General features: G+C 40.6%; 2 protein-coding genes across 9 annotated transcripts in view; both read right to left on the bottom strand.

Moving 5' to 3' along the window:
• LOC122611394 (serine/threonine-protein kinase N) overlaps positions 1-15,640 on the bottom strand; it is a 34,196-nt gene extending 18,556 nt beyond the window's left edge. Inside the window, exons 1-2 of one of the 8 annotated variants that reach the window (XM_043784425.1) lie at positions 15,510-15,640; positions 14,432-14,747 (exon numbers count right to left, since the gene is read on the bottom strand). In XM_043784425.1, the coding sequence (XP_043640360.1) occupies positions 14,432-14,452 (21 nt within the window). In that variant the 5' untranslated portion in view covers positions 14,453-14,747; positions 15,510-15,640. Of the gene's footprint in view, positions 1-1,041; positions 1,188-14,431; positions 14,748-15,474 lie in introns of those variants that run through there. The other 7 variants (XM_043784424.1, XM_043784426.1, XM_043784427.1 and 4 more) reach the window with 7 other exon arrangements.
• A 333-nt stretch (positions 15,641-15,973) lies between these two features.
• LOC122626070 (SAP30-binding protein) lies at positions 15,974-17,211 on the bottom strand. The gene is made up of 3 exons (XM_043806186.1): positions 17,018-17,211; positions 16,197-16,942; positions 15,974-16,134 (listed from the first exon to the last, which is right to left on the bottom strand). The coding sequence occupies exons 1-3, from the start codon at positions 17,108-17,110 to the stop codon at positions 15,996-15,998; spliced, it is 978 nt and encodes a 325-aa protein (XP_043662121.1). The 5' UTR covers positions 17,111-17,211; the 3' UTR covers positions 15,974-15,995.
• Positions 17,212-17,297: the final 86 nt, after the last annotated feature.

Here is a 17,297-nt window from a genome sequence, read left to right as displayed (position 1 = left end):
ACACTTAATTCCATCTACACTCCCACCTAGCCAGTTGCAGATAGGTACTTTTTTAGATACACATTTTCTATATTAGTTGAATTTTTGTATTTTAGTTGTATATTTTAAGCGTGTTTTTTTCTTGAGTGTGAATAATGTTTGTCTGGGAAAATGTGTTCGGATGTGAAATTTTAGCGGCGCATTCTTGAAAACATCTTGATGTTGATAACCATAATAAAGCCAAATGAGGTTGCATAATGTGATTATAGAGAGGCAAAGGAAAATGCAAGCCCAGCATAGCAGAGCAGCGAAAAAACTGACACAATCAGCATAATACGCGATATAGCGACATGTTCATTATACGTAGGGATTCGGTGTGGTTGCATTGAGACAAAGGAGATATATAACCGCTACATGCCTAATGACACCAGCTGACTGAAAAAGTTGCACAAAAATGCAGCCCAGGTCGGGGAAATGCGCAGAGTCGGTGTCAGAAGACTTCAATAACTTTTCAAAAATGTATGCATTTTTTTTTGACGCACACCACAAAATTCGAGTGAATTTTCGACTCACTTAACATCTTCTTTGCCTTAATGAACTAATAAACCAGGCTTTACGGAATGTACAAGCACATTAGCGATTTAATTGCCGTAATTATTAATAACAACAGCTTGTTTATGGAATGTTTCCTGAACATTATGTCGGAATTTTCAGTTACATCTGCAAATCATCGGAAGTAGATTTTGGTAAATAATAAGAATAACTAAAATTTCGCATTATATAAGCCCAAACTTCAGCATGTCTTTAGTTTAAAAACAAGAGAGAACGCTATAGTCGATTTCCCCGACTATCTGATAACCGTCACTCAGCTATTGGAAGTGCGAACGAGTCGGGTGGCAGACGGACGGACATGGCCAGATCGACTCGGCTATTGATACTGATCTAGAATATACATATATTCTTTATATGGTCGCTTCCTTCTGCCTGTTACATATTTTTTAACGAGTCTAGTATACCCTTTTACTCTATGAGTAACGGGTATAACTACCTTAGAATACATACGTGGAGATATCCTTTGAGGCGCGATCGTAGGTCCTTGAGGAACACCATGTTCATGGTCAATGCCATATTATGGGTTTCTACTATTTGCTTAGTTTATTTTACAGAAATGGCATTGAATGTGAAATTACGTACACCGATTGTTACACATTTGCAGTATATTAAAATTGAATTTCTTTCTTTTCGTTAGCTCACTGTAGAAATAGGCGAAAATTTGTATACTCATTTTCCAAAAGAAAAATTGCACAACGCAAAAAATGTATTGCTGTGGGAAAGCTGGCCAAATATTTGTCACAATAAAAAGCACCAGGCACTCAAGATATATACACACTTATATATACGAATCGGACACATCGAGTATCGAATATAAAAAGCGACGATGTCAAGGCGCTGCCAAGTCGCAAACTGCAATGCTAGGAAGGAAAAACGCTTCGCACTGGTGGCGGAAAAGCGATTAGAAAGCTTTTCGATTTGCGCACATAATTTCGGAAAAATAACAAAATTTGCATTTGAAATTGGCATGCGAATGCAAAAGGGAAGCGAGTGCAGACAGATACTGACACGTGTGCGCTTGTATCCATGAGATACATTATGTGGAATTTTTATCTGTCGGAAAACTTCTACAAATTTCGCTCAATACAAACACATTTTCCATTTACCTGCAACGAGAAGAAAAGAGAAAAACGTTTATTAGTATATCAAGTCGTAGTAAATTCAGTTAACTAATGATAATACTGATGGACCACTTTGATTCGGCCCGCGGCAATTCATAAATTGATAATTGGCGTCCTCTTTGAAGTCGAAATGGTCCACCGGGGGGTGAAGAGGCAACAATGAAACTTACGATTTCTAATCGGTCGTTTGCCTCCGAAAAAATAGAAAAATATCATAACATACAAAAAAGCAAACTGAGCCCGCTATTTCAGCTCGGGCACTAAGGGAACCTGGCGGGGCAGGAAACCCCGAAGCGTTTGCCGCACGCACATGAAATCAAACCGAAAACAAGGTCGCCAGCTATATAAACTCCACGGGCACACATCAACATAAACATATATCAACCCATAGCGTACCCTTGGCCGATCCGATGCTTTTTCACTTGATCGGCCCACGCACGTCCACATGTGTACACGGGGGGATATTTTTGCCTTTATTTTTATTTTTGTGGTTCAAAAGAGCGATTTGATTTTCGCACTCTACATAGGAAAGGTATAGAAATATTGGTTATATGGATGGAGAAACACAAATGCTCTGCAACATGCATAAATGTCTGAAAATGACAATTACTAGCATTAATTTATTTTCTTAATTTCATGGATCCACCCAATTTTCAGACTTAACGAAAAGTATTGGTGTTTAAACTTGCTATAATAATTCAAAGGAGCTAAGGGAAAGTTAGCTTGAGTACCAAGAAGAAGATTTAAGAAGATTCATCCTTGCAAAGTGAAATGCTAAAGTTGGATATATGTACGTACAAAAATGTATTACTTTTCATATTCATGTTACCCGCACGGGCGAAGTAAGGTGCCAAAAAATCAAATTACTTGACCATTTAGGAGCAGAAGACTGTTTACAATTTGAACAGGTAGAAACTGGCTTTGTTATTATTGCTACTATTTTTATATTTTGGACAAACGCCTAAACAAACTGAAATCGGTTTTGGTGTGAGATTTTGCATTACAAAACCGCAATGCCAGGGAAACTGAATTTGGAGTGAGATTTTCCCGAGTGTCAACTATAAATTTTCCAAAAACGCTTAAAGGCAATCACAACTTATTGTGGCATATGACTGTGCTGGTGCTGATGAATTTGTTTAGTTTAGTTGACAACTGAAGCTGTCAACGCTTCTTATTTCGTATTTTATTTTTTAATTCGTAATTCGAGTTCGACCCAATATGGAAAATGGTTAACGGGGAAGGTGTGAGGGGTTTTGACCCAGTCGCATGGCATTAAGGCAAAGCCATAGAAAGGCATCGACGACTGTGACAACAATACTAAAAACAACGAAAATTTTCATTTTTCTTCAACGCTTCTTTTTCTTAACGACTTTTGCTTATTCAGCACATGCAACAAGTGAATTGGGGTTAAGCCTCGGTAGCGTAAGTACCGTGAATAAAAATAAAAGCAGAGAGAGAGACGCGGTAATAAAGGGAGGGTGAAAGAGGAGGCGCGAGGTGGCCGCAACGAAATTGTGGCAGAATTAGAACAAAACTTTGGCTCGCTTGAAACCGAAAATCGATTTTCGACTGGTCTCGAATTTTAATTGATTGTCACTTGGATTTTCACTTTTTACGAAGCGATTGGCAGCCAAACGAAATATAAAAGTAAAAGAGAAATGGAATTTCACCCAAGCGCCGGTTGGTGTATCTGAATCTATAAGTATTTGTATCTGTATCTGTGTCTTTTATCTTTCGCCTTTTGTCTTAATTATTAACTAGAAATCCGCTGAAGCCGACGAAGAAGCCGTAAAATAAATGGTCCAAATCGCGTAGATTCGTTTAGCAACTTACACTCAGCTTAAATCGGCTAATCCCATTGTGGTTAGGTATCTTTAAGTTTATCTGCCGGATTTGTATCTTTTTTTGCACTCGCGTTGCGTGGGCGAGCCTCTCGAAATAAAGGACATTGACATGGCCAAAACGCATTTACCCGTGCGTCATACGCTGAAAACATATATTTCTGCACACCCGTACGATGGAATAAACGCAAAAATCACCAGGCACAAAGGCTTCGTCTTCGCCTTCCCAATTTATGCAATTCGCTTCTGCAGCACGCCGCTACTTTCACACACAAACAATAATAAACGAACCAGACGAGCAAGCTGAAACATCGAGCGAACCCACAGCGAACCACAACACAACCGGCTTACTCAAAGTCCGTGAGCGAACTGAAGAAAATCACTCGGACCCAAAGCCCGAAGCTCCAAGCCGAGAGAGCGATTTGTTGGTGGGAGAGCGTAAGAAAGGCTTGAAAAGTGGAAGAGCTCTGCATCCACAATCGCCAAGTGAAGATACTTACATTTACGAAAATACATGTTAAGCTCGGCCCACCAAGTAGCTAGAAAGAATGCTTAGTCCGAAGATCGGGACTTGCAAAAGGGGGATATGTTCCATAATCCATTCCGAAATTAATGTAAAGTAAGTTAATATAAAGTACATGTCAGAAACAAAAAACTTCAAAAAAAGGGATCCTCAAGTATCTTAATTTATGTGAATTTCCAAGATACCTTGAAGTTATTATGATAAAAAAGTATTATTATTATACTTGTTAGGTTTTAAATTTAAAAGTCTCAAAATTGTATAAGCTTAAAAAATTTAATATGCATTCTACAATCATTTTTTAATCGAATCGGAAAAATATTGGTTAAACAGCTGAGGAAAGAATAACCAAATAAAACAAAACAAGTTTCTGCCAGTGTAGTCCAATAAGTAAAATTAAAAAAGAGAGAGAGAGCTAAAAAGAGAGTGTGCCGCTGAATAACTGCAACTCAAGTTGGTTAATTGGCTCCGCTCAGATTCTTTTCAGTTTTCCTTATGGCCTTATCCCCCCAGCACCTCGTTCTTTTCTCAGCACTCCCATTGTACCAGTTCTGGGAATTGTACAGCTATGTTTGATTAACATTTGAGAGAGATCCCCTCTCCCCTTTTCGAACTCAAGAATAAGCTCGCGGCACCTCTCCGATATTTCTACTATTATAGAACTGTCACACATTTAAGCTGGCCACGACATTGTTTATTGTTTATTCCGGAGAATAAGCCTGAAGATAAGCCAAGTGTCGTCATTTGCATAAGCTTTGAAATAGCTGGAAAATGGAAAAGTGGGTGAGAGAGCAAGTGAGGGAAATTCCATGGCTCAGCGTGGCGCCGCTTCAATTAGAAAAATTCTTTATCCAAGGCTTTCTCCGCTCTACAGAAATTCTTTCACCCAAGGCTATATTTTTCTAGAACAAATCATCAAAAACGGGATCTTTATTAACTTTATTTGCTATTTGCTAGGAATGCATAGTTGTTGGGCATCATTTTTATACCCGTTACTCCACTCAAACTCCCTCAAACCACCCAGAACAGCAACGGCCACAATTTTGAAAAAAAGTTTTGAAATTGTTTAATTTATCTATCTTTAATTTAAATCAGGATGTCAAAAACATTTCCACTACGCCTACTATAACGCCCTCTAACCGCCCAAAACTTCCACTCCTACACTTTTTATTTTTTTTTTTATTTTAATATTTTTTTTTCCACCTTTCATCTATGTATATGCCAAAAAGAACAATATCTGTTTGTACAAAAATATTAAAAAATCTCTTATTAAACGCACAAGTTTGATTTAAGTGTTATATTGATTACTCTACCCATTGCTTCAAAAAAAATAATTGTAAAAAGTCCCTCCACCTGAATTGAATTTAAAGCCTTCAACCCTCTGCAAAATAAATGTGAAGAAGCCCCGCAAACGAGTAACTAATTAGATATCCATACCCAGGGCGTCCCCTTTTAGCCCCCTCCGCCCACCTTTTCGGCGGCCCTGACTCACCCGTTTGACCTATTCAATGACGTTATTAAAGGGTTTTCGAATCGATACGTGTGGCTCGTTGTGGGGGTGTGTGATTCCCAGTACTATGCGCGTTGTAAAAACGGAAATTGCTTGGCAAAACCCGAAACCGGATGTCGGATGTGCAGCCAAAATGAAAAACGACAAGCCAAAAAAGAAAATGTGGCCAATGCCAAGTGCAGCGACTGATAAGAGACTTGCTTGCTCGGAAAAGCGAAACCAAAATGCGGCAGTCAAACCAAAAAGCGTCGAATGCGTCATGCCAGTCGCCCAGCCCACGACGATCCAAGATCCCAGAGGTTGACAAACCCAAGTCCCAAAACGCCGAACACCGATCACTATAAACACTGCCACGCACTCGCCTCGAAAACAGCGCCCAAAAAGTTGCCCAGCCAACGAGACAAGTCAGCCAGTTTCGTCATAATTACAAGCAGCTCTTCCAGCTCCTTTTCTTTAAAGGCAGAAAAAAAGGAAAAGTGTCCAAGCCAAGAGAAGGCGATGCACTCTACGTACCATAGGTTTCATCGCATATTTAAGACACGTAGATATTACCAATAAAATTCTTAAATTAATTTTGTTTATGGCAATGCGTTTCCGAAACATCAACAATTTACGACTGGAAAAGTAAGATCTTAAATGATGGGGAAATGGATTGGATATTTCGGGAAAGTTTGCCGCGTTGAGCTGGAAAATGAGTACCTGTCAATTATGTCATTAAAAAGGGAAACGGAGCCAAGAACAATGCCAAAACGAATACTCTTACCACATGGAAAACGAAAGCCGAGTTAAGATCTGAATGGATATGCAGATTGTCTGAGGTCTTAGCTACGGCTGTTGCAGATGTACATATCTGCAGACGTAGATGTCTCTGAAAATGTATCTGTAGGATGGTGCTTTTCGGGCCCTGTGATTGCTTGGGCGCTGTCACGTAACGAAAGGGAAAACTCTGGCTGTCGCCTGGCTTTAACTTTGGCTATAGCTTTAACTTGGCTCTGTGTCTGAGTTTTGCTGTCGCATCGATGCGGCTGTGGGAAGACATCGTTGTCGTGTGCAACAGCATGCAGTAACAAGTACAACAATAACAGGAAAGGTACAGTAAAGCGTCGCGTACACGAATGTTGTAACATATAAAGCGCAGTTATTAAACTACAATGTTGCCCAAAGAGAATTTTCTAACTTATTAAATTAGGAACTGATACCTTTAGTTAAAGCAAAAAAATCCAACGCATTTCAGATACTTAAGCTTCATTCAACTACGTTCTCTGTAATTAACAACAAAGAAGTTGGACTGTAAGTGGCCACAATGACAGGGCAGCGGCAACAATGGCTGCCAAGAAGAATCGTTTATGGCCAGAAGGGGCGGCCAGCGGGGAGGGCAGGGCTGGTAAAAGAGGAAAAAACAGGGAAAAGGGCCCACAGTGTCGGCCGACGTCAAAGAGGAAGACGCTCTTTCCCCTGAAAAGTTCCGACTGGCTGGCTTCAAGACATCATGTGAAGGGTGTCGACTCTCATTTGCATCTTCTCAACAGCCAGTAAAAGAATAAACCAGCCCCAGTTAAAAGACTTTATCCCCGAAATCCCAAGCAACAGCAACCCAATTAATATACCAGCGTTTTCGCTACAGTTAAAAACGATAAAGCATGTACATTACAGTTACTTTTCGCTGGGAAAACTGATGTGTCGAAGCGCATTTGATGGAAAACATAGGTAGGGAGGAGCACAACAACGGCTTCAACTAATTGCATTAAGAGCTGTAAGGTGCATCTGCAACTGCTGCAGCGATAAAAACAAAAATCAGAGCAATTCCCACAGAATCGGCGAGGCATTAGCCGAGCTCACGTAATGTGATTAACATAGATTCCGCACAAACACCACCATGCACTATCGCAGGGAATGGGTACAAATTGGAAAACTTGCAGAACTCAAACCATAACTTTTCTTTGGTGTATTAGGGGAATGACTAGCTCGAGTGAAATCCGCAAAGATATCATAAAACAAAGGTTTAAAAAAACAAGAGAGAATGCTATAGTCGAATTCATCGACTATCTGATACCCGTTACTCAGCTGGTGGAAGCGCGCAGAAGAGTCTTCAACAGTGACAGTTTTTGGCGGTTCGTGGGCGTTAAAGTTGGCGTGGCAAACAGTTTTTGGCAAATCGATAGAACTTTACAAGACTAATACAAAAATAAAAAAAATATGAAAACATTTTTCAAAAGTGTGGGCGTGGCAAATTTTTTTTTTGGAAAATCGGTAGAAATTTACGGGACTAATACAAAAATGAAAAAATATCAAAACATTTTACAAAAGTGTGGGCGTGGCAGTTTTAGGCGGTTTGTGGGCGTTAGAGTGGGCGTGGCAACATGAATCGACAAACTTGAGCTGCTTCTATGTTTCCGAAGTCTGCATGCTGAATCTCAACTTTCTAGCTTTTATAGTTCCTGAGATCTCGACGTTCATACGAACGGACAGACGGACATGGCCAGATCGACTCGGCTATTGATCCTGATCAAGAATATATGTATATAGTTTATATGGTCGGAACCGCTTCCTTCTGCCTGTTACATACTCAACGAATCTAGTATACCCTTTTGCTCTACGAGTAACGGGTATGATTATATAAAGAGTTAATCAAAGGCCTAAGCTAATTTAACTGTTTTCAAATATCGTCAATTTTTTGAGCATGTAATGTAACACATAGAAATTTAGTTTTCAATAATTGTAGTCATTTATATGATTTAAAAATAGTGCGGTAGAAAGAATATTATAGATTATTATTAAAAACAAGAGAGAACGCTATAGTCGAGTTCCCCGACTATCTGATACCCGTTACTCAGCTAGTGGAAGTGCGAAGGCGAGTCTTCAACACTGACAGTTTTTTTCGGTTTGAGGGCGTTAGAGTGGGCGTGGCAAAAAGTTTTTTGGCAAATCGATAGAAATTTATAAGTCTAATACAAAAATGAAAAAATATCAAAACATTTTTCAAAAGTGTGGGCGTGGCAGTTTTGGGCGGTTTGTGGGCGTTAGAGTGGGCGTGGCAAAAAGTTTTTTGGCAAATCGATAGAAATTTACAAGACTAATACAAAAATGAAAAAATATCAAAACATTTTTCAAAAGTGTGGGCGTGGCAGTTTTATGCGGTTTGTGGGCGTTAGAGTGGGCGTGGCAACATGAATCGACAAACTTGCGCTGCGTCTATGTCTCTGGAGTCCGTATGTTTAATCTCAACTTTCTAGCTTTTGTAGTTCCTGAGATCTCGACGTTCATACGGACAGACGGACAGACGGACGGACAGACGGACGGACAGACGGACGGACAGACGGACATGGCCAGATCGACTCGGCTATTGATCCTGATCAAGAATATATATACTTTATATGGTCGGAAACGCTTCCTTCTGCCTGTTACATACTTTTCAACGAATCTAGTATACCCTTTTACTCTACGAGTAACGGGTATAAAAATAGTGCGGTAGAAAGCATATTATAGATTATTATTAAAAAAAAACGAAAAGGTAGAATTTAGAAATGGCATAAAATGACTAATACTTTAATATTTTACAAAGCTTACTTATACCATTACCTGAAACATATTTCCCGTCTGACTAAAATTTATGTACTCTTCTCTAAATGGGAAGCTTTTCAGCATTGTTTGTTGTTCGTGGCGTGTTGTTACTACTTCTGCTGCATTCAATCAACGAACAACGGCATTTTAAGAGCAGCGCCTGAGGCTCTGGCTCCGGCGTCAAACTCGGCGGTCAACAACACTTGCAGCGATCGAAAAAAAAATGGTATAATGAACAGCAACAGCAACAGCGACGTTTGTTTGAGGAAGCCAGCTAAGCTTAGAGTGGGAAAATTGGCAGAGAGCGGCTCTCAAACTTGGAGAGTTTGCGAGATGAGAAGAGGGACGAAGCATCGCAGGTGTTTGCCAAACAATTGTAGTAAAGCCCTGGCACACTTTTCTCCCCTCTCTCCCACTGCACCACTGCGCTGAGAAAAATTCCATATAGGACCGTACTCGTGTTGACAAGGAGTATACATATTTTAATGATTAATGGATTTGTTAAATTCTTTTTAAGAAAAAGTTCTTTGACTGTTTAGGGTATTAAATGCTGCAATTAATATTTGGATAATCCACTATTAAAAATGTAACACAAGAAATTGTATCAAGTAGCCCCTAGATACGAACAGTGTATCTGTCACCCTATCTTTATTTCTTTCTCACTCACATATGCGCAAGTGGCATGTCTCTGTTATGCTATTAACATGTTGTTAATTTGATTGAAAAATGCTTTATGGCAATAGCCGCAATTGCAGTCGTAGTGGCGGCCTAGCTTTTGTTTTTGGATTTCATTTGTTCGTTTTTGGTCGAGTGAAAGTGAAAATTACGAAAATTATACAGAAATCAATGTTACCGCAGCAGCCGTCGCAGGCGAGGAAAATTGGATGAAAATGAACGGCCAGCAGCGGCCGCAGACAACAAAAACGAGCAAACAAACAACAATACCCAGCTGTTTAACGGCTGCACGTGCGGCTGCTGTGTTGTCAAAGAAATTGCATCTGCAACTGCAACTCCGAACGGAGTGTGGCAAGTTCAAGACGCTGGCTTAAGGTGCACCACATTCCAGGTGTCAGGCGAGACGAGTTCTACTTCTGCAACTAGTTTCTGCATTTCTTGTGGTTCTTGGTTTTTGGTTCTTGGCTACCACTCCTGCCGCACTCCTCCCCTTTTGGGGCACATCATCTGCAACCCAAAAGAGCCGAGCAGCATAGGCTGGCTAACTAACGATGTCCCAATTTCGAGAACCCACTGTAATTTGGGACACCTGCATGCGCCGAATTCGAGTTTTCCACTTTTCGAGTTCAAGGCGAAAACCCGTTCGCCAAGCAAAATCCAGGCGAAAGAATTGCGCCAAAAGCGAGGCACCCGAAATGGGGCACATACATAGTTTAGTCTTGTAATCGCAATTCAAAGAAAACTGTGCTTGGAAGTTTATTCATTGGCTTAGTTCCATGGTTAAAACACGTAGAAGGCTAACTTAGATTTCAGTGACTATCTAAGAAATGACCTTTTAAAACACATCTAATTGTTATCACTTCAGAAGTGATTTTGTTACGATAGATTTTGATTAATTTGCGCAGGCCAATAATTTATGCTCATCAACCGTCGGCATAAACCCATTCTAATATAATAATACCAAGGTAATATTCCCATATCCTAGCTCCTCACCTGTTGTTTCAGGTCCCAACCCAATCGGTCTGCCAGTCCAAAAGCACTCACACCCACAAACTCGTATCGATCCGGGAAAAAGGGACGAAGCAGCAGCTGTAGCACAAAGTCAGCGCAATAATTTGCGCAATTGAACTCATCAATTGCAGCAATTAAATGTGCCCACGGCTGGAGGAAGTGGAAGGGTGGTGGTGGGGGTTGTACAGCAATAACGAGCTATGAATTAACTTAGTCAAATGCAGAGGGGCAAATGGGTGTGATATAACGCCAGCGAACAACACAAATAAAAGGCCAGCGATAGGCAGCAAGTTAATTAAATGATTTTCAATGCCCGTCGACCCCGCGGTGCGAAACACTTTCTTTTGCCTCTCGGGAAAATCGAAGAGGGAAAACTAATGGTAATAAAGTTTCCGTTTAAACGCTTGACTAGAAGCGATGCATATATTTTACAACATTTAATTGCTCAATTTATGTAAGCAGGCAAAGCAGATCCGAGGGTCGAATTGATAACAAAACATCAGCACAACAACTGCCTGTACCAATGAAATATAACCAATATAATCTGTGAGGCTTCGCCTCAGAAAGGAAAATGTTTTTGCGGGTGGGTGAAGAAAGTGGAAAGGCGTTTTATATTTACGCAAGCTCAAGTCTAAGTCTCATCGCTCAAACGAAATAAAACTTTTTGCGCAGCTGGAACTTACATATACAAATCACGACTAGTCGCAGTATGATAAGCTTATCAGCATCCATCAGCCTGCCCCACGCCAACCTAATAGATACAAATTGAATTTAATAAAATGCATCCCATCCCAGGGTTGAGGAAAACTCGTGCAAAACAAATGTGCGGAAACACAGCGAAGAATCAGAGGAAAATTGAAGCTGTAAACAAGACGGCGACCGAGTGGCAATTTAATTAAAGAAATTCACTGCAGTATCTGCATCGTCTTTAGAACTCGAAGCTGAGAAATGTTTCTATTTTAAAGGAATAAATAGAGAAATACTGAATAAGTTACAAAGATACATTGTGTTGAGAATATTTTGATAATTACTCATCACAAAATCTTCTTACTTTCATAAATATAGTCGCAAAAACATATAACCTTAGATAAATACCAAATTAAACCTGTCATTCCTTGATTACTAGGTTACTTCTGTAACATTATTGGAGAACACAATTTATTTCTGTGTGGTGATTTCACTTCCTTGTGGAGTCAGAAAAACAAAGGCTTTATATTGTACACCCAATCTGAGTGGAAACATAAACCTTTAATTGGTATACTTGTTGGAATTATCTCGCAGTCGCAGGTACTTTGTGGGATGCAGTCAGAGCCAAAAGTAAACAACTGACCAGAGACAACAAGCTGCTGAACTCCTTGCACGCCCCTCGGGCCCCCTTGTGTGGCCCTTTGTTTATTCTGACAGCCTGTCAGTGGCCAAGATGTGGCCACACAATGAAGCAGGAGATGGCCAGGAGGGGTCATGTCGAGGCAGAGAGGCAGGGACATGTGACACTTGATGGTCCAACCGCCATTCCATACCAATTGTTTGCCTAACATTCCGCACGCATGGCAAGTGTGTTTGTTGAGGCCTTTTGCCCATTGCAAATTTGTTAAACAAATCAACAATGCTTAAAACCAAACTCAAAACACTCAAGAAATTAACAAGCACATTTATCCAGAGTTTAGATTATTAAATGGAATAAAGTTCATAGCAGCATTGACTTATACATACATGTATTATGTGCGCATACTTTAAATTTATAAAAGATCCCCAAACCTTACTACTTAAAAATCAGTTGTGAATCAAACTGATGATGTTGAACAGGGAAACCAACATTCTAGGCTTTCCTTTATCTCTAGTGCCGTTTTCCATGCCAACAGGCTGACCCTGTTCTGCCGAGCAGCTTTAGAATAACGCTAAGATGGCTCAAATCAGAACCGAAACCGGTTTTCGGCCTTCTGAAGTCTGAAAAGAGCGAACCTGCGGGCAGATTACGTCTCATCTTCCACTCAGGTGCACCGCCGTAAATGGCAAAAGTATGTAAGTAGGAGCTGCCGCTGCTCCTTCTTCAGGAATCTGGTTTTCTGGCTAAACACCGAGTTTGAGTACCACTGGGCTTATATTGTTTGGTGGGGTTTTGTACTTTCAAAAGCCCATCCCCCAAAAATTCACCATTGAAAGAAGCTGCGAGGTCTGTTGAATGGATTCATGAAACTTAATGGGTCAGTGCTGAATGATTTTTCTGAGTCACTCACTACGTGATGGATGCTGTTCCCGATACCAAGTACAACATCACCACAGAAGCTGCAATCAGAATTTATAAAAAGCGATAAGCGAGTACTGAGATAAGGCGGCGTCGAATCGACCAAAACAACTTGGCGGAGTGTTCTATTTATAAACTGCACAGTTAAATACCCTGTAATCAACTGATTGCAGGGCAACCCACTAATTGTAACCCGTCCGCAAATGCACTACACAGAAAAAATTGCGACATAGATATAATACCAAATCCAAATAATACCAAAATGGTAAACCTATGAAAAAATATATATATTTTGGATGGATATCTGGGTAGATTTTCCTTCGAAAATCGAATAGTTATTGTACTTTTACTAGTGGGACTTTTAAACTTAAACCATTTCAAAACACTTTTAACTGTGATCTTTTTCTTTTGGTGATTTCCTATAATTTCCACTTGCATACATTCAAGGCGTTCAAATTACCCAGTAGGTATTAAAAATGTCCATAAAATTGTTAACCGCTGTGTCTATTTTTAGGCTGCGGGTCACGCACTTAAGCCAATTGCCACTTGGCGCAGTGGATGTGAATTTGAATGTGGAACGCGATTTGTGCACGCCACCTAACAAAAGTGATGTCATTTGCAGGCATTTGTGGCTGTTCTTATTGGCACTGTTATTATTCCTGGTCGATGGGATGACCCACAAGTGGTTTCAGCTGGAGCGGAAACAACCGGTGCGCAACAGGTGTGGCAGCCAGGAAAGGACCTTTGCATACCCAGCCCAGAGTGCTCCAGAGTAGAGATGAGCGTTATGCTTAAATGTCTTCGATAAGCCTCAACCAAAATTAACATTGCACCTAGCTTGACCAGTGAATATATAGAATCTAACAATCTCATTTGCAACCAAAATATTTCTTGATCACATACAGATTGTTACTCAAAGGGCAGTGTATGTGATTCGAATTTACAAAACAAAAACAATGAATACTTTGGTTGGATGCTGAGTGGAAATTTTATAATAAAAAATATTCCAAAGTATTAAAGAGTTATTCTTCATCAAAAAGTAAAGGTGCTTACGTAGACTATTGATTTTTCTTATAGTCTTTGGTGATTACTCACTGCAATTTAAAAAAATGGTAATAGTAATAAAAAAGAAACATACACATATTACATTTACTACATTTTTCCATTTTGTATTTTCTTTCAAATAAAAACTGTATTTTTCGTTGGAATGTCCATAATACCAAGGCTGAATCCACAAAGGAGAGGGAAAGGGAAGGAGGTGGAGGGCCCGCTTGCTGATAGGGAAAATGTTAAGCAACCAATTTGACCGGCGGACGCATACCTCTAACGCATGCACGCATACGCACACACACTCACCTGATAATACGAATCCGACATGGTTTATTTGGTGCGCCGCGTTGAATCACTCGATGCCGTAGCTTCTTGTTGTTGTATTTAGTTGGTTATTATTAATAATGGTTCTTGTTGTTGCGTGTATCTTTTTAGGTGTCAGTTTTTTGCTTTTGGCTTTTATAGGCGCCACACACAAGCACACGCGTCTCGTTTTTGTTTACTTTCCTTTGCCTTTCAGAATTGCTTAGCACTTTAACACCTGATGCCGAACAGTATTTTCTTTATCTCTTTTTATCGAATACGCTCTCATTTGATTTCCTGCGGCCGAAAAAGCAACAAGCTGTATAGAATTCAGTTGTTTTTGGGCAGGGCAACACACGAACACACACGCACGGCAAACAACCAACACACCAACAAGTGGCAGCTCCGAAAGGTGAGAGAGAGAGAGAGAGGGACAGCGCATCTCATTGTTGCGAGCGAAACAAAGAGATTTGCTCTTCTTCCTCTTCTTTAGGCTCTTTTCTCCCCACTTTTCCCCCCTTTTTCTGTTGCTAAATATTATGCATATTCCAGAGACAATGGCGTTCACCCATTGAAATTGCCCACAATTGAACGGTGCCTCCTTTTTTTTATTTTCTGTTCCGTTCTTGCAATTGGGTTTATAAATAAGCTATCTAGCGAGTGCGAGGGGAAGGAGCGATGCAGCGCAAGTTGCGGCAAAATAGCGACTCGCGCAGCTAAAAAAAGGATGGGCAGCGAGGGGCAGACGAAATACCGGTTGCCGTTTAAATGGGCACATCCGCATTTATATGCACCTTCAATTAATGGCACGGCCAAGATTGTTTAAACTAAATTTTTCACCACTCACACACACACGAACACTGGGTTTAACAATTATCTCGGCATCTTCTTCATCTTTTTATCTTTTTATACAAATCTCAGGTTGTCTCGCTTGCACACACAGACTCGTTCGGCTCAGATCGAAAAATTCTTTTGCTGTTGCTGCGTTGTCTTCTCTCTTTTCTCTCGGTGTGTGGTTGTTGTTGCTTTGCCCTGTGTTCGTTTACCAAATTTTACTTCAATCTAATTAAGTATCACGCACTATTTTTTCAAATCATAACGCCGACTGCATCCAATAAATAAACACTGTATTTATTTGTTTCTTGTGATCCAAAACGCAAAAGTACAACCCAACACACACGGATGTTCGAGTTAGAGCCAGTGTGACCGCGCCGGAGTAAGTATAATAAACGGAATAGGTTTTAAATATACCAAGAAAATACTATTGTACATTTTTATGTTATTTGGGCATGTGAGGTATTCCTAAAGCTGACAATTCCACAAAAATGTTCTTTAAAGAAAGACAATGTGTTACAAAATAAAATATTTATAAGCAGCGATGAACTTGAAATATTATTTGCATATTTTTGTACACGTTTTTTTTTTTATTGTAAGACGCAGTGTGAGCTAAAAAAACCCAAAACATGTAACTAAACAATTAAAATAAAAAATCTTCTCAGTGATAAAAAAATTTTTTTACGAGAATGTTTTAATTTGTAAACGTACAAGTGTATTTCTAGATTACAGTCTAAACGGCTGGCTTCTTTGGCAGCGACCCAAAGGCAGAGATGACGGTGCCCTTGGTGCCCGTAACCGTAGTGGTTAGAGCCGGAAGAGTGGGCTTACCAACTGTTGAAGAAGGTGCCGGCTGATCCCACTTGGATTTCCTGCAGTACGAAATCAATTTAATAATGAACTCATTAAGAATAGTAGATTGAGGCATTCTTACCGCTTTTTGGCCTCCTCCTCCACTTTCCTGGCCAACGCAGTGGCCTGCTCCACCTTGTCCATGTCCTTGCGATCCTTCTGCCGTTTCACCATCTCCGTTTTCTGAACCGCCGCCAAGGACTCGTAGTAGGATTCCTCGCCCCACTGCAAAGGATCATAGATCTCGGGCGGATAGTTGGTTCCGAATTCGTTAATGTCGCAAAAGCTTATTAGTTTGTCATAGATGCTGGGATTGCGAAACTCCTTTCGATCCTGTATGACGCGATTCATATCCATATTTGTCTGGTTCATCTTTGTGTACATCTTAGTGATCTTGGCCACTAATTCTGCGGACGGTTTCCCCTTTGGTTCGGGTGGCAGCTGAAACTTGTACTTGGCGTACTTGGGATCCTTCTCGTAGCTCTCAGCCGTGCGTTCTTCGATCGGGAACCCCGCAGATTCCTCGTCCACCTCCATGGGGGTGTCTCCGTCCTTGGAACCACTACCAGCACTGCTTTTATCCTTGGCTTTGAGACTGTCTCCGCTCTGGGAATTGGAACTGTTGCTCTCCTCGCCACTGCTGGACTCCTCTTCGCTGGAGGACGCTGCAGCGCGGTCCTCGTCCTCGTCGGAAATCAAGGTGTCATCCTGGTAACTCACTAGCCGTCGCACTTTCTTGGCACGCTTCTTTTTCTTCTCCTTGGATCGTTTGGTTTCCTCATCCTGTTTGGTGGGCGTCGGCGTGGGTCTCTTGGGTGGTATGATCACCTGGGTATACGGGAATGCGGTTAATAAAATTCTTAACTCTTGGCCAAAGTAACTAAAACTAATGTGAAAATAAACCTGGGACGCGGTGGAGTTTTGGGAATCCGGACTAGCATCTCCCTCATTCTCGGAATCCGTGTACTGGGCGGTCAAGCTGGCCAGGGCAGCCATTTTATATGATGTATTCAAGCTTGGGATGCCTACAGGCTTATATTGCTAATAAATCGTCGAAAACAAAATTGTTTTATATTTTTGTGGTGTGCAAACCAGGGCTTCACTTATTATTTGTTGGTATTTTTTAAGGAAGGAAAGTAACGCTTGAGTCTTTAGTGTGATGTCACAAACATTATTTACCGAT

The sequence above is a fragment of the Drosophila teissieri genome, chromosome 2L, assembly GCF_016746235.2.
Source record: "Drosophila teissieri strain GT53w chromosome 2L, Prin_Dtei_1.1, whole genome shotgun sequence".
In the NCBI taxonomy this organism is placed as follows: domain Eukaryota; kingdom Metazoa; phylum Arthropoda; class Insecta; order Diptera; family Drosophilidae; genus Drosophila; species Drosophila teissieri.
This window is presented reverse-complemented; position numbering and strand designations above follow the sequence as displayed.

What these genes read in the sequence shown, in the direction of transcription:
- LOC122626070 (XM_043806186.1), bottom strand. Translation starts at nt 17,110, where the DNA reads ATGGCTGCCCTGGCCAGCTTGACCGCCCAGTACACGGATTCCGAGAAT. An exon ending in AAAACTCCACCGCGTCCCAG is followed by an intron (nt 16,943 to 17,017) that starts GTTTATTTTCAC and finishes CCGTATACCCAG; the next exon opens with GTGATCATACCACCCAAGAG. An exon ending in GAGGAGGAGGCCAAAAAGCG is followed by an intron (nt 16,135 to 16,196) that starts GTAAGAATGCCT and finishes TTCGTACTGCAG; the next exon opens with GAAATCCAAGTGGGATCAGC.